Source organism: Carcharhinus amblyrhynchos, chromosome 2 (assembly GCF_965287045.1).
Source record: "Carcharhinus amblyrhynchos chromosome 2, sCarAmb.v2.hapA, whole genome shotgun sequence".
Classification (NCBI taxonomy): domain Eukaryota; kingdom Metazoa; phylum Chordata; class Chondrichthyes; order Carcharhiniformes; family Carcharhinidae; genus Carcharhinus; species Carcharhinus amblyrhynchos.
The window spans coordinates 138419823-138441765 of NC_137325.1; the positions used below are offsets into that span (position 1 = coordinate 138419823).

At 43.0% G+C, this 21943-nt stretch overlaps 1 protein-coding gene across 2 annotated transcripts in view; it reads right to left on the reverse strand.

Annotated features, from left to right (window-relative positions):
* Positions 1-21943, reverse strand: part of wdr48a (WD repeat domain 48a) — a 139976-nt gene that overhangs the window by 32494 nt on the left and 85539 nt on the right. For both annotated transcript variants that reach the window (XM_080213307.1, XM_080213308.1), the window contains exons 12-13: positions 15733-15840; positions 10618-10714 (exon numbers count right to left, since the gene is read on the reverse strand). In XM_080213307.1, the coding sequence (XP_080069433.1) occupies positions 10618-10714; positions 15733-15840 (205 nt within the window). The remainder of the gene's footprint in view (positions 1-10617; positions 10715-15732; positions 15841-21943) is intronic.

Below are 21943 nucleotides of genomic sequence, written 5' to 3' on the forward strand. Positions count from 1 at the left end.
CAAGAGGTTGTTACAGAAGGTTAGGGGGCATGAAGTTGGGGGTAGGGTGTTAGCGTGGATAGGGGATTGGCTGTCAAATAGGAGGCAGAGAGTGGGTGTCAATGGGTGCTATTCGGATTGGCGGTTGGTGACTAGTGGAGCGCCCCAGGGATCGGTGCTGGGGCCTCAGCTATTTACCATTTATATAGATGATCTGGAGGAGGGAACTGAGTGTAAGGTGTCAAAATTTGCTGATGACACAAAGATTGGTGGAACGGCAAATTGTGTGGAGGGTGTGGAAAGTCTGCAGAGGGATCTAGACAGGCTGGGCGAATGGGCGAGGAACTGGCAAATGGAATTTAATGTTGGCAAGTGTGAGGTTGTCCACTTTGGTAAGAATAATGGTAGGAAGGACTACTACTTACATGGCGAAAGGCTGCAGCATGCTACGGTGCAGAGGGACCTCGGGGTCCTTGTGCATGAATCGCAAAAACCCAGCCTACAGGCGCAACAGGTGGTCAGGAAGGCAAATGGGATGCTGGCCTTCATAGCGAGGGGGATTGAATATAAAAGTAGGGAGGTCTTGCTGCAACTGTACAGGGCACTGGTGAGGCCGCAGCTGGAGTACTGTGTGCAGTTTTGGTCGCTGCACTTACGCAAGGATATTTTGGCCTTGGAGGGAGTGCAGAGGAGGTTCACTAGGCTGATACCGGAGTTGAGGGGGTTGAGCTATGAGGAGAGGCTGAATAGACTGGGCTTGTACTCGTTAGAGTGTAGAAGGATGAGGGGAGATCTCATTGAGGCGTACAAGATGACGAATGGGATGGATAGGATAGGACAAAAGGACACTCAAAGGACAGTAGGACTAGGGGGCACAGCCTCAAGATAAGGGGGGGGCAGTTTAGAACGGAGTTGAGGAGGAACTTCTTCACTCAAAGGGCGGTGAATCTCTGCCCGTTGAAGTGGTGGAGGCTGCCTTGCTAAATATATTTAAGACGCGGGTAGATAGGTTTTTGATAGGAGTGAGGACTAAGGTTTATGGGGAGAAGGCGGGAAAGTGGAACTGAGCCACTTCCGATCAGCCATGATCTTATTGAATGGCGGGGCAGGCTTGAAGGGCTAGATGGCCTACTCCTGCTCCTATTTCTTATGTTCTGATGTAAAAATTTTCATAATTGCAAGGATTTTGATTAAATCTCTTGTTTCCACTTTCTCAATTCTGACAATCATATAGTGGCACAGTGATTACCACTACTGCCTCTCGGCGCCAGGGACCCAGGTTCAATTCCCGGCTCGGGTCACTGTCTGTGTGGAGTTTGCACGTTCTCCCTGTGTCTACACGGATTTCCTCCAGGTGCTCCGGTTTCCTTCCACAATCCGAAAGATGTGCTGGTTAGGTAGATTGGCCATGCTAAATTCTCCTTCAGTGTACCTGAACAGGTGGCGGAGTGTGGCGACTAGGGGATTTTCACAGTAGCTTCACTACGGTGTTAAGCCTACTTGTGATACCAATAAAAAAAACAAACGGACTGCAGCAATTCAAGGCGGCAGTGCACCACCATCTTTTCAAGGGCAATTAGGGATGGGCAATACATGCTGGCCTAGCCAGTGATACCCATATCCTGTGAAAGAATTTTTAAAAATATTTTCACTAGTCTCCATATCCATTACTGATGCATTGTGCCTACAGTACATACAAGTTACAGGATGCACTGCAATCAGTCACCAAGGCTGTTTTAACAGAATCAGCCTCCTTTTCCAATCTCTACCATCAAAATCAACAAAAGCCACAATGGAACAGTTTTCCTGTCAGGTTCCTCTCCAAGGTCACACACCTACAAACATGGGCACAGTCTGTACCTACATTGGTGCTGGATCAGCAGACATCTCTACTAAACACCAAATCGGTGTTTCCCAGGACATGATGTGGAGATGCCGGCGTTGGACTGGGGTAAACACTAAGAAGTCTCGCAACACCAGGTTAAAGTCCAACAGGTTTATTTAGTAGTAAATGCTACTAGCTTTCAGAACGCTGCTCCTTCATCAGGTGAGTGGAGAGTTCTGATCGCAAACAGGGCATATAAAGGCACACGCAGTTTACAGAATACTGATTAGAATGCGAGTCTTTGCAGCTAATCTGCTGTTCAAGTCTTAAAGGTACAGACAATGTGAGTGGAGATAGCATTAAGCATAGGTTAAAGAGATGTGTATTGTCTCCAGACAGGACAGTAAGTGAGATGTTGCAAGTTCAGGCAAGTCATGGGGGTTACAGTTAGTGTGACATGAACCCAAGATCCCAGTTGAGGCCGTCCTCATGCCCTCTCCTCAGATACTCAGAATTTCAACCAGGATCAACCGGGATCTTGGGTTCATGTCGCACTATCTGTAACCCCCATGACTTGCCTGAACTTGCAACATCTCACTTACTGTCCTGTCTGGAGATAACACATATCTCTTTAACCTATACTTAATGCTATCTCCAATCACATTGTCTGCACCTCTAAGACTTGAACAGCAGATTAGCTGCAAAGACTCGCATTCTAATCAGTACTCTGTAAACTGCGTGTGCCTTTATATGCCCTGTTTGCGATCAGAACTCTCCACTCATCTGATGAAGGAACAGTGTTCTGAAAGCTAGTGGCGTTTACTACCAAATAAACCTGTTGGACTTTAACCTGGTGTGGTGAGACTTCTTACTGTGTTTCCCAGGACAGCCAGGAATGGGACAACAAATGCATTTATCAGTGCTGTCCACATTTAAAAAATTCTGTCATGGGAGATGGATGTCCGCTGGCTAGGCCAGCATTTTTACTGCCCAGAAGGTGGTAGTGAGTTGTGTTGAAGTGCTGCACTCAGTGCTGTTTGGGAGTGAGCTCCAGGATTTTGAATCAATGATAGTGATGGAACAGCGATATATTTCCAAGTTAGGAAGGCTTGTGCCTTGGTGGGGAACTTGTGGGCAGTGGCGTTGCTGCATATCTGCTACCCTTGTCCTTCCTGGTGGCAGCAGGTTTGGAAGGTGCTGTCCATCAATTCTCAGAGTTGAAGTGAATAGTGTCCAGTGAATAATAATTGCTTAGCTTAAGGAAACCACTCACAAAACATTTCGTGTTAAAATTTTTTAAAAGGGCAGGATAACTTTGCAACAATGTGTTTGTGAAGTTGCTAAGTAACAGGGACAGACTGCCTTCTCTAGATAGGATTGCAGTAATTAATGTGATGACAAACTGATAATTTAAATAAAGAACAGATTAAAATGGATAGGACAGGCAAGTCAATGTTACAATTTGTTTTTATAAACTCAAGTAAATCCACTTTGGTTTCAATTCCCTAAGTTAGTATTTGATTTGATTCATTATTGTCACATGTGTTAACATTGTGAAAACTATTGTTTCTTGGATGCTATAAGAACATAAGAAATAGGAGCAGGAGTAGGCCATCTAGCCCTTCGAGCCTGCCCCGCCATTCAATAAGATCATGGCTGATCTGAAGTGGCTCAGTTCCACTTTCCCGCTTTCTCCCCATAACCCTTAATCCCCTTGCCTATCAAAAACCTACCTACCGCGTCTTAAATATATTTAGTGAGGTAGCCTCCACCACTTCAACGGGCAGAGAATTCCAGAGATTCGCCACCCTTTGAGTGAAGAAGTTCCTCCTCAACTCTGTTCTAAACTGCAACACCCCCACCCCCATCTTGAGGCTGTGCCCTCTAGTCCTGCTGTCCTTTGAGCGGGAAGAACGTCTCCACCTCTATCCTATCCATCCCTTTCATCATCTTATATGTCTCAATAAGATCCCCCCTCATCCTTATAAACTCTAATGAGTACAAGCCCAGTCTATTCAGCCTCTCTTCATAGCTCAACCCCCTCAACTCCGGTATCAGCCTAGTAAACCTCCTCTGCACTCCCTCCAAGGCCAAAATATTCTTGCGCAAGTGCGGCGACCAAAACTGCACACAGTACTCCAGCTGCGGCCTCACCAGTGCCCTGTACAGTTGCAGCAAGTTCTCCCTACTTTTATATTCAATCCCCCTCGCTATGAAGGCCAGCATCCCATTTGCCTTCCTGACCACCTGCTGCGCCTGTAGGCTGGGTTTTTGCGACTCATTCACAAGGACCCCCAGGTCCCTCTGCACCGTAGCATGCTGCAGCTTTTCACCCTTTAAGTAGTAGTCCTTCCTACTATTATTCCTACCAAAGTGGATAACCTCACACTTGCCAACATTGCATTCCAGACAACATTGCCATACAGACAAAGCATACCGTTCATAAAGAAGGAAGGGAGAGAGTGCAGGATGCAGTGTTACAGTCATAGCTAGGGTGTAGGTTAATGCAGAACCAAAATGATGCACTTTATTAGCTGAAAGTAACAAAATTGCAGTTTTAAATTATTCAATCCCAAATAGCATGCCTAGTTTAATGTATAAGACATCATATTTCAAGTTGCTCACTAACTATCAAATAACTATCCAGGATTTGGAGAACTCTGTACCAGTGTCATAAGAACATAAGAAATAGGAGCAGGAGTAGGCCATCTAGCCCTTCGAGCCTGCCCCGCCATTCAATAAGATCATGGCTGATCTGAAGCGGATCAGTTCCACTTTCCCGCTCTCTCCCCATAACCCTTAATTCCCTTGTCTGTCAAAAACCTATCTACCTGTGACTTAAATATATTTAGCGAGGTAGCCTCCACCACTTCAACGGGCAGAGAACTCCAGAGATTCACCACCCTTTGAGTGAAGAAGTTCCTCCTCAACTCCGATCTAAACTGCAACCCCGCCCCTTATCTTGAGGCTGTGCCCTCTAGTCCTGCTATCCTTTCTAAGCGGAAAGAATCTCTCTACCTCTACCCTATCCATCCCTTTCATTATCTTATATGTCTCTATAAGATCCCCCCTCATCCTTCTAAACTCCAACGAGTACAGACCCAGTCTATTTAGCTCTCTTCATAGTCCAACCCCCTCATCTCTGGTATCAGCCTAGTGAACCTCCTCTGCACTCCCTCCAAGGCCAAAATATCCTTGCACAAGTGCGGCGACCAAAGCTGCACACAGTACTCCAGCTGCGGCCTCACCAGTGCCCTGTACAGTTGCCGCAAGACCTCCCTGCTTTTATATTCTATCCCCCTCGCTATAAAGGCCAGCATTCCATTCGCCTTCTTAATCACCTGCTGCACCTGCAGACTGGGTTTTTGCGACTCATGCACAAGGACCCCCAGGTATCACTTCCAATTGTGCACATAAATAACATTGCCATTACAACAGCACTAACAGATGTCTGGGATTTATAGAGTGCTTAGAGATCACACTTTTACAAAAGCAAATGGACACCAACTTTGAAGAGACTCAGGTGCAAATTAAGTTCTCGAGAGAGCTGCAAATATAAAAGAGAATGGAAAAAAAACTTCAGAGCAAGGTTTCTGGAAGCTCATTAACTAAGTGTAAAGAGATCATTACAGTATATCTGGCTGATGACAAAATTCAAAAAAATTCCCACTCTGTCACACTGTTCAGTGACTTTCCTTGCTAATTATCTGCCCAATCTTCTCTATCTTTGGGAATATCATTGTCCTTCCAGACAATCTGTTCTACATCTTTACCACATTGCATGTAAAATAGTGACATCTAAATTTTCTTCCTGCTTCTAAGCTGAATCTCAACCAGAGTTCTGAGCATTTAACTACGTCAAAGATTGCCAGGGCAATGCCTTGATCAGAGTCAACCTGCCCAGTCTGAAATTGGACAAAGCCGTGCAGTTAACTGTTCCATGCTGCATTCTCCATGGTAACGCCTTTACTTCCCAATCAATCGATGCTTTATTCTCATGCAGCATAAATCATTACTTCCATCATGCTTGTTGGTAATTTCTTGTGAGCTATTTTGATGAGTGCAAGACTAACAGTTTTGATAGCATGTCCATTTGTTTCAGCAATACGGGAAGTTCTGCAGGACCAAATACCCAAGATGCAACTCGGAACTTTGCCAGAACTCCACCAGTGATTCTGTGCTGACCTGGGAGTCCGATCCATTGATTATTTATTTTCCTCTGCATGCAACTTAAGTCAGTGATAACTTGGAATCTGCTGCTCAAGCCAAGTCAACCAATGGTTTCAAAAGGTGATAGGATGGGCATTCAAAGGAAATAATGTCACAGGGCTACAGGGAAAGAAGAAGAGGAATGGGGCTGACTGGTTTGTTATGCAGAGTTGGCATGGACTCAATGGATGAAATGGCCAGCTTTGGTGCCATAAATCTGACAGACCAAGCATATTGTGGTAGGTTTGGAGGTGCAGTGGTTAGCACTATTGCCTCAGTGTCAGGGACCCGAGTTCGATTCTGGCCTCGGGTCACTGTCTATGTGGAGTTTGCATGTTCTTCCCATGTCTGCATGGGTTTCCTCCCATAGTCTAAAGATGGCAGGTTAGATGGATTGGCCATGCTAAATTGACCCTTAATATCAGGGAGATTATCAGGGTAAATACATGGGTTATGGGGAAAGGGTCTGGAAAGGATTGTTGTTGGTGCAGACTCAATGGGCCAAATGGCTCTTCCTGCACTGTAGAGATTCTATGATATCAGGAAGAAGACGCAAAATTGAAGTACAAAAACAAATCAAGTCAAATTGCTATAAATCAAAGCCATTGTGATCTACATAGCTTCATTACGTTATACTTTGAAAACTTTGAAACAAGCAAGCTTAATATTGCCTCAAACTCTGAAAGACTGGACAAAAACTTATGTAACCTCTCAACAGGAACTTGACATTCTGCAGTCATGTGCCATTAAATTTCAATCTTCATGTTTCATGGAGGAAATATCTGGGTTGAAACAATATGTAGGATCAATGTTTGGACCAAGTGCTTTCATTTAAAGAAAAAATATTGAATACAGTTCTGTCCATTTTACGAGACCAATACAAGGAGAAAGAACCTGGGCCACGTAGTTAGCAGCACCTAGAAGAGAGGGCAGGAGGAGAAACATGGGCCAGTGGCCAGCAGCGACTAGAAAGAAAGAGGAGGACCCCGAACCAGGCAGTCGACAACACCTAGATTTGATTTATTATTGTCACATGTATTTACATAGTGAAAAGCATTGTTTCTTATGCACTATGCAGACAAAGCATACTGTTCAAAGAGAAGGAAACAAGACAGTGCACAATGTAGTGTTGTAGTCATTGCTAGGGTGTAAAGAAAGATCAACTTAATGCAAGTTGAGTCCATTTAAAAGTCTGACAGCAGCAGGGAAGATCTTGAGTCGGTTGGTACGTGACCTCAGGCTTTTGTATCTTTTTCCCAACCGAAGAAGGAGGAAGAGAGAATAAGTGGGATGCCTGGGGGAGAGGAGAGGGTGAGAGGAGAACACGGAGACAGGCAGTCAGCAGCACCTAGATGAAAAGGACAAGAGGAGGAATCTGGGCCTGGCAGTCAGCAGTGACTAGAAAGAAAGAGGAACACCCTGATATAGGCAGTCAGCAGCACCTAGAGCGGGCAGATAAAAAATAAAAGCTGCATGATGAGCAGTGATTTTTGAAACTATTCAGGAGTAACATAAGTTTGAGTGGGACCAAATGCAGACTGAGAAGAGTGGTGGCATTGGCAAATAGGACCAGGTGAGGATTTCTACTGGCTATCTTTCAAATAAAGATTAGCCTCCAGTTTAGTTTAAGTTGGGTTTCAAGTATAAGAAATAAGATAAGGTCTCAAGTTTTCATTCAATATTCTTTAAACTAGAGAAAGTAAATGTAGAACGGGTAATTTAAGAATTAGTCATGGCAAGGCAACTTGGCCACAGGGAATGCTCCTCCTGTGAGATGTGGGAACCCAGGGACATTTCCAGTGTACAGGGTGACCATATGTGCAAGTGTTGCCAGGTGCATCAAGTCAAAATTCACAGTTTGGATCTAGGGCAGTGGCAGGAGTCACTGTGGAGCACTGCAAAGCTGAGATCTTCAATGGAATGTGCGTATAATGACGGGTTACACTGCGGGTAGAGTGTGCAGGCAGAAAGGAAATGGATGATGACCAGATAGAATAAGAGCACTAGACAAGTAGTGTGGAAGTTTAGAACGGTTTAGAACGGAGTTGAGGAGGAACTTCTTCACTCAAAGGGTGGTGAATCTCTGGAATTCTCTGCCCGTTGAAGTGGTGGAGGCTGCCTCGCTAAATATTTTTAAGAAGCGGGTTGATGGGTTCTTGATAAAAGAGGGGATTAAGGGTTATGGGGAGAGGGCGGGAAAGTGGAACTGAGCCACGACAGATCAGCCATGATCTTATTGAATGGCGGGGCGGGCTCGAAGGGCTAGATGGCCTACTCCTGCTCCTATTTCTTATGTTCTTATGTTAAGTCCCCTGGGTCCATCTCCCTCTAACAGATTTTCCATTTTGCATACTGCTAAGGGAGTTGGTTTCTCCAGGGACGGCAGCAAGATTTGATCTGATTTATTATTGCCTCATGTATTAGTGTATATTGAAAAGTATTGATTCTTGTGCGCCATACAAAGCATATGGTACATCGAGAAGGAAAGAGTGCAGAAAGTGCTGTTGCAGTGAGTGGCTCAGTTGCATGGAACGCGGAGAGGGATTTGTGTTCATGGGGGACGACAAATAACTGAGAAATAAGAGAGAACGAAGCAAGAGTCTGGTGAATTAGAGAAAATAATAATTAGTAAAAATAATGGTACTGGAGAAATTAACGGGAATGAAAGTTGATCAATTCACAGGGTCTGATAATCTACCTCTCGGGTATTAAAGGAAGTGGCCATGGATATAGCGGATGTGTTGGTCATGCTCTGAAATTCTGTAGATTCTGGAACAGTCCTGGCAGATCGGAAGGGGCAAATGTAACCCAACTAATAAATGAGGGAATGAGAAAGCAAGGAATGCAAGAACAGTTAGCCTAATAACCATGGCAGGGGTAAAAGCTAAAGTCTATTATAAAGATAATGATAACCGTACATTTAGAAAATATCAATGGAAATAGACAGTCAACGTGGAAAGTCAACATGGATTTGTAAAAGGGAAATCATATTTGACAAAGTTACAGGAATTTTTTGCAGACTTAACCAGCAGAATAGATAAGGATGAACAAGTGGATGTGGTGTATTTGGATTTTCAGAAAGCTTTCGATAAGACGGTGGTGTGCAAAACTAAAGTGCATGAGATTGGGGGGGATTTCTCGGCATGGAATGATAATTGGTTAGCAGACAGGAAAAATTAGGAATAAATGTGTCTCCTTTGGATTGGTAGGGAGTGGCTAGTGGCATTCCGAAGGGATCAGTGCTTGGGCCCCAGCTATTCACAATATTAATCAATGATTTGGATGATGGAATCAAATGTAATATTTTCAAGTTTGCTGATGACACAAAGCTAGGTGGAATTGAATGCATCAAAGAGGAAGTAAAGAGGCTTCAATACAACTTAGGTAAGTTGAGTGAGTGGGCAAATTCATGGCAGATGCTGTATTAATTGGATAAGAATTAAGTTATTAAAAGCGAGCTTGCAACTGCAGCAGGCAGTTAGGAAGGCAAATGGTATGCTGGCCTTCATTGCAAGAGGATTTGCATACAGGGACAAAGATATTTTACAGCTTTGGTGAGACGACATGGAGTATTGTATGCTGTTTTGTTCTCCTTACCTACAAGATATATTGCCATAAAGGGAGTGAAACAACGAAGGTTCACCAGACGGATTCCTGGAATGGCAGGATTGTCATATGAGAGTCTGAGTTGACCACGCCTATAATGAGTGGAGTTTAGAAGAAGGATCTCATTGAGAAGTATAAAATTGGAGAGTCTGGATGCAGGGATGATATTTCCCTTACCAGAGGGTCTACAACAAGAGGTTACAGTCTCAGAATATGAGGTAAGCCGTTTAGGACTGAAATGTGGAGAAATGTATTTCACAGGTTCACCACTCAATTGGTGGTAAACCTGTTGAATTCTTTCTCTATCATACAAGGCTGTAGAGGCGAAGTCACAAAGTATTTAAGAAGATAAAGGTGTCAGTGAGAGCAGGAGTAAAGTGTTGCCATAGAGGATCAGCCTTGATCATATGGCTCAATGGCCTATTCTTGCTCCTATTTTCTATACAACACAATACTATTTGAATTAGGGTAGCAAGGTCATTTGAGACCTCATGGAATTGCTTTCCTTGCCCTTTTGCAAGTGGTCTCAGGCCCAAGAGATCCATGCTCAGGGTGATAAGACATGGTCAACAGCTGAAACAACAAATTGTCAGTGGTGGCAAAACAGCGAGCACTTTGAAGGACCATGGCCAACTGACAAGCAGAAGATCCTTCAGTAAGTAGACTTGTATTTCCTTTAAGCACAAGTAAGGTAACGGGAACTAATGTATTCTTTTCTCTAGTCATATTGCAAGTGTGAGGTTCCTATAAGCAACTGAAGAGGAAAGTACAAAACCGAGAGGTGAGGAGAACGGACGTTAGGCAGGTCACTGCTACTGTTGGAATTAACACCAATAAATATTGTCTTTTTTCAACACCACTTCACTCTGCTGACTGGCTTACCATCCCCAACATCCACTTTACAGCAACTAGAGTCAGTTCTTATCCTGACTCTCAAGACTGGAGATAAAGTGGTTCCGTACATTACCCCAGCTTCAGCCTTACCATTAGCCACTTACGTTTTGGGTCAGATCCATCAGGACTGCTAAATCCAGCATCTTTTGCTGACACCCAGGCAGCAAAACAGTCACTCTCGTCTAAAGTAATTGTCAACATCTACCAGAAAGAAACAGAACACAAACACAAATTTAGACACAACTAATTGGGTGGATAGAAAACTGCACAGCTTCACAGCTATCAGAGCAGCAATGATAACTAAACATCACTCTTGCTCATTATCGCCTGTCCAGGCATTTTTCTTAATAATGTTCCCTGCCTGCAGGAATTCCTGGTAATCCATTCCACATTACTGCTCAATAAACTTAAAAGTAATGACACCATATTCACTAATCCTGCAGTGTGAACTTTATCACAATCCAAGAACTTTGAACATGCTGCGAATAAAATCTACACTAGTTGCAGTCCCTATAGAAACATCCAACTGAAGGAACTGAATACAGTTCCCATGAAAATTAAACATTAAGATGCTGAGTGGAGTTGCAGAGTTGGCATTTTTTCTTTAAAAATCCACTGAGAAGCATGATCTCCGTGAGCTGATCACAAAATTAGGACATCATACACACCTCACGTTAACAACTACTCCTACTGTTCTACCTTTCTTTGCACAGAAGTGGAGTTGGAGGTATTGGGTTGGGTGGAAGGCACAGACGGAGGCCATGATTAAGGTTGCACCATAGTTGGGCACGAGTAAAATTGCTGAGCTCCACATCAGTGCATAGGGTTCTTTACAGGTTGAGTCCCAGGTCAAGTTTAAAGTTTATTTATTAGTGTCACAAGTAGGCTTACATTAACCTTGCACTGAAGTTGCTGTGAAAATCCCCAAGTCACTGCAATCCGGCGCCTGTTCGGGTACACTGAAGGAGAACTTAGCACGTCCATTGAACCTAACCAGCATGTCTTTCAGACTGTGGGGAGAAACTGGAGCACCTGGAGGAAATCCCAGACATGAGGAGAATGTACAAACTCCACACAGACAGTGACCCAAGCTGGGGATCAAAACCTGGGTCCCTGGCACTGTGAGGCAGCAGCACTAACCACTGTGCCATCAAGTTTGGCACTAACAGTGATAGAGTAAGAAGTCACACAACACCAGGTTAAAGTCCAACAGGTTTGTTTGGTAGCAAAAGCCACTAGCTTTCAGAGCGCTGCTCGTACGTCAGGTAAGTGGGAGTTCTGTTCACAAATATAAAGATACAAAACAATGGTTGGAATGCGAGTCGCAGTGCTCTGAAAGCTAGTGGCTTTTGTTATCAAATAAACCTGTTGGACTTTAACCTGGTGTTGTAAAACGTCTTACTGTGTTTACCCCAGCCCATTGCCGGCATCTCCACATCATAGCTAACAATGATAACAGAGGTTGAACATGAAGTCTAAAGCTCCAATTCTGAGGGGAACAGCTCAAAGCACAATATCAAATATGACTGCTGAATGACCAGAAACAGCATTAGCAGCGACTACTGATAAGATGTCACCAAAATCAATGGTTGCGATGAAGGAGATTTGACAATCTTATTTCTATGAACAAGGTCACAAACAAAGACATGAAAGGAATCACTGGCATTCCTAAAATATAATTATAATCTTCTAATAAAGTTGCAACAACATTTGATGTAAAGCAAGTATTGAATGCAGAGTTGAACTAGTTTACAGATAAGCTCTTTCACTGTTCGGACTGCTTAATCAATTGGTGGATTGATTTAATTGTATAACTTATCATTTGCCAAGTTTCTGATATTTTCTTCTCACATAATAACACCACTGCATTAAAACGTACAGCCTGCATTTCAGTCAACAACTGGTCATTGGGGAAAGCCGTTATCTACAAACTTAGAGTTCTGGGACCACTACAGTCCAGGAATTTGCAGGCTGCTACATAAGCAGATCCTTTTATAAGGAAATCACAATAACACGAGATATAATTAAAAGTCCTGTCAGTCATTGTAACTGAAGAGAAAGAGCTTGCCAGAGTTCCTACTTCTAAAATTGACCCACATGAGAAAATGTAATCAATGAGTTCTCCTGGAAAAGGAGGGCACTTAAAAAAACTGAATAAAATTGATCAAATGCATCAGGATATATTAAATCCTAAAAATTAATAGAATTGCAAAAAATCAAAACTGGCATAAAGAAAGACTCGGGAAAAATGCCAGCTTTCAAAGAAAAAATAAGAATACAGTCTTCTTAAGCCAGTCTTTTGTCAAACTAACTTTGAAGTGTGGAAAAAAACTTTGTCCAGCAAAAAATGTTTTTCCAGCACTTTGTTTTTATTTCAGATCTCCAGTATCCACAGTATTTTGCCTTTATTTAAGTTTGAAGTGTAATAGAACATAGAACGTAACAGCGCAGAACAGGCCCTTCAGCCCGTGATGTTGCGCCGACCAGTTAAAAAAAACAATGACCCTCTAACCTAAACCAAACCCTTTCCATCCATAAACCTATCCACGGATCTCTTAAACGCCCCCAAACTAGGCGCATCCACAACTGCAGCAGGCAGGGCATTCCAATCCCTCACCACCCTTTGGGTAAAGAACCTACCCCTGACATCCGTCCTATAACTACCACCCCTTAATTTAAAGCTATGCCCCCTCGTGCTAGCTTTCTCCATCCGAGGAAAAAGGCTATCACTGTCCACCCTATCCAAACCTCTGATCATCTTATATGTTTCAATAAGGTCCCCTCGCAGCCGCCTTCTATCTAAGGAAAACAACCTCAAATCCCTCAGTCTCTCCTCATAGGACCTCCCCTCCATACCAGGCAACATCCTGGTAAACCTCCTCTGCACCCTCTCCAAAGCCTCCACATCCTTCCTGTAATGTGGGGACCAGAACTGCACACAATACTCCAAGTGCGGCCGCACCAGAGTTTTGTACAGTTGCAACATGACGCCGCGGCTCTTAAATTCAATCCCCCTACCAATAAACGCCAAGACACCGTATGCCTTCCTAACAACCCTATCTACTTGATTCCCAACTTTCAGGGATCTATGTACACATACACCTAGATCCCTCTGTTCATCCACACTATTCAGAGTCCTACCGTTAGCCCTATACTCTACACATCCATTATTCCTACCAAAGTGAATTACCTCACACTTTTCCGCATTAAACTCCATCCTCCACCTCTCAGCCCAGCTCTGCAACTTGACCAAGTCTCTCTGTAGACTAAGACACCCTTCCTCACTATCTAACACAATGTTCTTGGATTCACAGAGTGAATGAACTGTTGCCCTCTCATGAATCTAAATTATACTGGTTCACATTGTCTTAAAACAAAACAAACAGGCAAACCCATCTTAACACGAACAGTTGCGAGGACAAAATGATACGGTTGCTTCAAAATCTTCACCGTCATTTCAGTCAAGTCACAGTTTTATCATTGCATGATTCCTAACGTCAAGCACATTTAAAAATTCTTCTAACACCGAAGTACCAATTTCTAGGCGCTGAGATTTAATTATTTTATTACCACTTTTTCTACAACTGCTCTCATCCATGAGATTCGTGTCTGCAGATCTGCAACGCGTATTAGACATCTAGCTGTGCACAAGGCCCAGGATAACTGAAACAAGCCAAACATAAATTTTCCACATTTCCCAAAGCCTACTGATTCAAAGTTAAAAACTGATTTTCAAACAAATATCCTTTTTTGTCATAGAGCAATACAGCACAGAAACAGGCCCTTCTGCCCATGCCGACCATGGTGCCCACCCAGATAGCCCCAACTGCCCGCGTTTGAGCCATATCCCTCTAATCCTTTTCCATCCATGTACTTATCCAAATGCTTTTTAAATGTTGCTGTTGAAGCTGCCTCAACCACTTTATCTGGCAGCTCATTCCACATCTGCGTGTAGAAGTTGCCCCTCAGGTCTCTTTAAATCTTTCCCCCCTCACCTTAAACTTATGCCCTCCAGCTTTCAATTCCCCTACCCTGGGAAAAAGACTACATTTGTTCATTCTACCTATGCTCCTCAATAAAATTTATTTATCAGTGTCACAAATAGGCTTACATTAACACTGCAATGAAGTTACTGTGACAATCCCCTAGTCGCCACACTCCGGAGCCTGTCCGGGTACGCTAAAGGACAATTTAGCATGGCCAATGCACTTTTCAGACTGAGGGGGGAAATCACAGCACTCGGAGGAAACCCACGCAGACACAGGGAGGACGTGCAAACTTCACACAGACAGTGACCCATGCCAGGAATCAAACCCAGGTCCCTGTCGCTGTGAAGCAGCAGTGCTAACCACTGTGCCACAGTGCTGTCCTTGCTTCCAAAGGAATAAAGCCCCAGCCTGGCCAACCACTCCTTATAACTCAGGCACAGCCCTGGCAACATCCTTGTAAACCTTCTCTGCACTCTTTCCAATTTATCAATGTCTTTCCTATAACAGGGTGACCAAAACTGTACACAATACTCCAGATGCGGCCTCACCAACAACTTGTACAACTGTAACATAATGTCTCAACTCCTATACTCAATGCCATTAAATTTCATATCTGAATTGCTCAGAAAAGAACGATCCAAAGCATTTCAGATCTTAGTGGACTAAGTTATGAAGAAAGATTGAAAAGACTGAACTTTTTCTTTCATTACAAGAAAGAATAGCTTCTTAGTCAACCAAAGATGTACTAATTGCACAAAAACCTTTGAGTGTTTAACTCCATGTGCACAACTGTGCCTGGGTGGAAGACAGCAGTGCTCCAAAGATTTCAGAATACTTCAGCAGAGAGTATAATGCTGAATGTGGCTTGTCAAAACAGACACGCTGGGAAAACTGCCCTTCAGGAGACAGAAGTCACATCACCTCTGCGTAATGCTTACTCTGACAACGAGTGTTTGCAGCAATATTTAGTTAATTATTTTCCAAGATCACTTCCAAAACACTTCATACAGATTAGGATATACAACATTCTAATTCCTTCATAGTCATTGGGATGAGATCCTAGACTTCCCTACCCAACACCATTGTGGAAGGATCAGGATTATGACAGGTTAAATCACCCTCACAAGGAAACTAGTAATGGATAATAAATACAGTCTCGCCAGGCACGTGAAGAAAGAAAAATAGTGAGATTTTGAAACAAGTGAATAAAAACAGTAGATTAAAACTTACCCCTGTTTTTAAGTCCACTGAGAACCAGTTTGGCACATAAACCATTTTGAACCGTTTCTTGACTTCTTCTTCAAATTCTACTTTCCCAAGGTCTTCCACTTTGCAAGCCTGTAGGAGAATGTATGAGCTGTTTATTTGAAATAGTTTAATATCTTTTAATAGACCAATCACTGGGATCTGGGCAGCAAACTGTATTGAATCATCAAAGACCCTTTGGTCCACCTGTGCTGATATGCAGTTTCTATCCCTTTGTTTGCCTCCTGTTCTTGTGTCCATCAAGATACGCCTTGAACATTGCTAGTGTGCCTGCTTCCACCATCTCCATTGGCAGTGCTTTCCAGGCACCCACCATTCTGTATGAAAAACGTTCCCCTCATGTCTCCCCTTGTCAGTTTTCTTTCTAATTTCTAGGTTGAAATCACTCAAAATTATTATTTAATCCATGGGAGGTTATTCCCAGATTCTGTAGTCCCACTGTGTGTAAACAGAAAACACTTAACTGTCCAAACTTCAGCAACATTAAGTGCATTACAGGCAGCAATGGAATTTACACAAAATTAAAGCATTTTCACACAATGTGTTTTAAGAAAGATACTGAAAGCAATCGCCAGGTCAGGCCTTATGGAACAAGAGTAGTGAGATATGACAGTCCATTGTGGCACTGAGGTTGAATATTGTACAGTCAGAAGTGCCGGATGGCCTTGGCTGCCCTCAGGGAACATAAAAGATCTCATGGCATTCTTTCGATGAGGAGCAGAGGATTTGTTCCAAGAGCCAGGGGTAGCCCTGAAACAACAATAAAACAGATAATGCAAACATTGTGGGAGCTTTCTGTTTGGAAATTGGCTGCCACGTTTCCTACGTTCCAACGGTGACAGCAGTTTAAACTGGTGGTCATGAAAGGTGCTATTTAAACGCAATGTTTTTAATCACCATTCAATGGCGAGAGATGGGAGATGGTGACAGGACTCGTAATCAGGGACCTGCTGTCCATCCATCCCAGACTCAACAATCCAGAGGCTAAAGCTAATATCACAAGGACAGAGGTTCAAAACCTACTATGGCAGTTGGTGGAATTTAAATTCAATTTAAAAATCTGAAATTAAAAGCTAGTTTCAGTAATGGTGACGACAATAGTTGTAAAAAAAACCCAGCTAGTTCACGAATGTCCTATAGGGAAAGGTATCCGCCATCCTTATCCAGTCTGTTCTCCATGTGACTCTAAACCCACAGCAATGTGCCTGATTCTTAACTGCTCTCTGAAACGGCCAGCAAGCCATTCAGTTGTGGGAATTAGTGTTTGGCAACAAATACACCCACATCCTGCGAAAGAATACTTTAAAGAAAAGTCTGTTTATTTTATTATGGACACGGTCAGGAGTGAACTGAAACCAATGTACATTCTGACTGTCCACAATCAGTGTGGTTTTGGAAAGGAAGATGTCACTTAGCTCCCAAAGTGTGGGGGTCAAGCAGCTATCTTTCATGAGTTTAATGAGGGTCTTTTATTCAAACATTCAACCCAAAAGTCTAAACATTATATCAATTATTCCCACACACACACTACACAATTATAGAAAATGGTACATGTTACGTCTGCAGGACTGATGCTAGGAGGCACAGAGGCTGACAAACTGAAGGAGCTTTATTAATGAGGTGTGTTCGCTCTGCACAGTTACCTGCACTAGCAATCAGTGACCGCATTTCCGATGATGCCATTCACATATTATACAGTGCTCATTGCAGCTTCAGTGCTGCTTCTCTGAAATCAAAACAAGTATATATAAGTATACCGCTACAAGTTATAAACCAAAGGAATGGTTGATAGTTCAGGTATTGGGTTCATGGTAGAAGTTGCTGCAGGCCAATAAAGAGAGAGGAGTCTTTGTCCTCTCTTGAAATGTAGTTCAGATGGGTTCAAATAGCTCTAGCTACTTCCAACATTATTGCAGGTTCACCTCACAAAGATGAATGTTCAGCAGGTCATGTAGCTAAGACACTTGTTTTTTTGCATCAGGAAGTCCAATTTCTTTACAGATGGATTTGATAGTTTTAGACTCAGGCTGGGAGGCTAGTCCGAGATGTATGTTTTCCAGGTCTTTGAAGATAAAAATGACTACTTCCGCTGCAGCTGCTGTCTCTTCCTGCAGATTGGAAGATTAAAAGAGGCAACCTAAAATATGATTGCATCACCATGTGGCTAAGTATGATATTAGCCTCATTTTGACTATCCATTTCTTGGATATTGTTTCCAGCCATCCCTCCTGGAGATTAGAGACATTACTGTCTTTGCTTCAAGACAGAAACACAGTTCTGGTTGGTTTCAGGATCAGAGTTTAAAAAAAAAATTCATTTACATGATAAGGGCATCGCTGGATAGGCCAGCATTTATTGCACATCCCTAATTGTCCTCCACTAGGTAGTGGTGAGCTGACTTCTTAAACTACAGTAAGAAGTCTCACAACATCAGGTTAACATAGAACATAACAGCGCAGTACAGGCCCTTTGGCCCTCGATGTCGCGCCGACCAGTGGAACCAATCTAATGACCCTCTAACCTAAACTATTCCAATGTTATCCATATGCCTATCCAATGACTGTTTGAACGCCCTTAAAGTTGGCGAGTCCACAGCTGCTGCAGGCAGGGCATTCCACAACCTTACTACCCTCTGAGTAAAGAACCTATCTCTGACATCCGTCCTATAATTACCACCCCTTAATTTAAAGCTATGTGCCCTTGTGTTAGCCATCACCATCCGAGGTAAAAGGCTCTCACTGTCCACCCTATCCAATCCTTTGATCATCTTGTATGCCTCAATCAGGTCACCTCGTAACCTTCTCTCCAATGAAAATAACCTCAAGTCCCTCAGCCTTTCCTCATAAGACCTTCCCACCACACCGGGCAACATCCTGGTAAACCTCCTCTGCACCCTTTCCAATGCCTCCACATCCTTCTTATAACGCAGCGACCAGAACTGTACGCAATACTCCAAGTGCAGCCACACCAGAGTTTTGTACAGTTGTGACGTGAACTCACGGCTCCGAAATTCAATCCCTCCACCAATAAAAGCTAACACACCGTACGCCTTCTTAACAACCTTATCAACCTGGGTGCCAACTTTCAGGGAGCTATGCACATGTACCCCGAGATCTCTCTGCTCGACAACACTACTAACAGTCCGTCCATTAGCCCTATATTCTGTACTCCTGTTATTCTTACCAAAGTGAATCACCTCACACTTTTCCGTATTAAACTCCATCTGCCACCTCAGCCCAGCTCTGTAGCTTATCTACGTCCCTCTGCAAACTGTAACATCCATCCTCACTGTCTACAACTCCTCCAACTTTGGTGTCGTCAGCAAATTTACTAATCCATCCTTCTAAATTTGTTGTAGAAGGTTAAAGCCCAACAGATTTATTTGGTATCATGAGCTTTCAGATGCTGCTCCATTATCAGGTGAGTGGTGTGCTGATATGCGCCATTTTCTTGGAGATCCTCTCCACTTTGAGTCAGTGATTTGTGGTGTTGACGTTAGCCATGATGCGCACTCACATGATGATGAAGAAGCAGCGCTCCGAAAGCTCATGATAACAAATAAACCTGTTGGACTTTAACCTGGTGTTGTGACACTTCTTACTGTGCCCACCCTAGTCCAATGCTGGCGTCTCCACTTCTTGAACCACTGCAGGCCCTGTGGTGTAGGTGCACCCACAGTACTGTTACGGATGGAGTTCTAGGATTCTGATTCAGCGACAGTGAAGGAAACTTCCAGGTGGTGGAGTTCACAGACATTTGCTGCCCTTGTCCTTCTAGATTGTAGTGGCTGCAGGTTTGGAAGTTGCTGTGTCAGGAGTCTGGATGAGTTCCTAAAGTGATTCTTGCTCACGGTACACTGTGTTGCCACTGTGCATTTGTGGTAGAAGTAGTGAATGTTTATGGAGGGGATACTAATCACATGGGCTTTGTCCAGGATGGTGTCAAGCTTCTTGAGTGTTGTTGGAGCTGCACTCACCCAGGCAGTGGAGAGTATTCCATCACACTCCTGCCTTATAGATGGTGGACAGGCTTTGGCAAGTTACTCGCTGCAGCATTCCAAGCCTCTAACCTGCTTTTGTAGCCATAATATTTGTATGGATAGACATTGCTGAGAATTGCATTATTGTTTTTCATGGACCATTATTAATGCAATATAAGGAACATTAATTTTCACTGTGAAAAAAGATGTTGGTCTTCTGTCAACAAGCAATGCTTTAGTTAGGCAGATCTGGAGATTTTGCTGTACATTAGTTTCATCCTTCACATGGATAGTGTGTGGTGAATGTTTGGCACCGTCCCAGAGGGGAGGATAATGAAACTGATCAAAAAAATGTATCAAAGAATACTGTTCTCGGGGGGTTAATTGGTTGATGGGAACTGAATAAATCTATATTGCATGTAATTGCAGGCGGTTTAACCATTGCTATGGGGGCTGTACTCCATCAATTTTGTTGTAAAATGGATAAAAATGAATCCTTTTCAGGATCAACTAAAAGGAATGAACGCGCAAGGAGTGTATAGTCAATTTATGTAGAAATTCTTTGAAACTGAATGAAAATGAGCAATGTCATTCAAGTTGTCTAGCAGCGTCATGATGGTCATTCAGCTCATAAGGTCCATGCTGACCCTCTGTCGAGCAATCCAATCATTCCCATCCCCTGATCTATACCTGGAATGCATTACAAGCCTACAAGTACCTATCTAATGTCCTTTTGGAGTCCACGCTCTTCTCTGCTTTCAGTATTCTCCACAGGCAGCGAGTTCCAAATGATTATCACATATACCATCACAAAAAAATTCCTGCTCAGATCAGCAATCACCACTCCCACCCCCATATCTGTTGCCCAAAATCTTAGATCTGTCTCTCTAAGGTCTTGTACCGTCAGTTGAAAGGAAAAGCTCTACTTTGTCTGCGTTATGTAAATCTTAACATAATCTGATACATCTTTATCAATCTCTCTTCAATATCCTTTGCTCCAGCTTCTCCAGCCCAATCCTGTAATTATGATTCACCAGCCCCGGGACCATTCTGCTCTCAAAATTTTCTTCCTGAAGTCTAGCAACCAGAGCTGAAAGCAATACTCCAGGGCATCAGCTTGGTACAGTAGTTAACACTACTGCCTCCCAGCGCTGGGGACCCAGATTCGATTCCCGGCTTGGGTTACTGTCTGTGCAGAGTCTGCATGTTCTCCCCATGTCTGCATGGGTTTCCTCCCACAGTCCAAAGTCGTACTGGTTAGATGAATCGGCCATGCTCAATTCTTCCTCAGTTTACCCAAACAGACACTGGAGTGTGGCGACTAGGGGATTTTCACAATAACTTAATTGCAATGTTAATGTAAGCCTACTTGTGACACTAATAAAAAAAAACTTCTAAACTTTAAGAACAATTGTAGCTTAACCAGAGTTTAGTAAAGATGCAGTATGAACTTCCTATCTTTGTACTTAAAGTCCTGTGTTCCTATAAGTTTCACTAATTATTTTCAATAAGTCCTGCCACCTTCAAAGGTCCATTCATGTGAAACCTCAAGTCCTTTTGCCCGATGCACATTTATTAGAACTGTGCCATTAAGACTGTGATGCTTCTGCCTCACCTTTCTGTATCACTTCACAAGGTGTTAAATATATATCAAAAAAGCAGTAGTTCAAGCACTTACCTTTGCAGTGTGGAATGGTGTGTATTTAAATAAAATTTGCAGCACAAACAGGACCTTTGGTCTAACTGGTCTATATTAGCATTTATTCTCCAAAGGAGCATGATATACAATGCTGAACCACTGAACAAATACTTGGTTGCACTAACATCTTGTACATAAGTAGTAAATTAGTTCTAATCAGTTTATGATACGGAATGTGTGAACCATTTTTCTGCAGAAAAGAACTGAATCTCACTTTAGAAACTGCTCACAAACAATCTCAGAGATGAGTCATGCCACAGAACAAACCTCTCCAGCCTGCTTCAGACAGAAGTGCTTTAAATTGCATTCACTTAAATTAGCATCATTAAGTGGCGTCAAATCTTTTCCTGGCCAGTTCTTGGTTATTAGTCCAAAAGGACACTTTCGGGGGCATGTGGTGTGGGTGGCAAGTGAAATAGCACTTTAAAGACCATTCGAATTAAGATTATACACAACTTGACCTGCCTTTCTACAACCTGAATACAAATGCTAGTGAC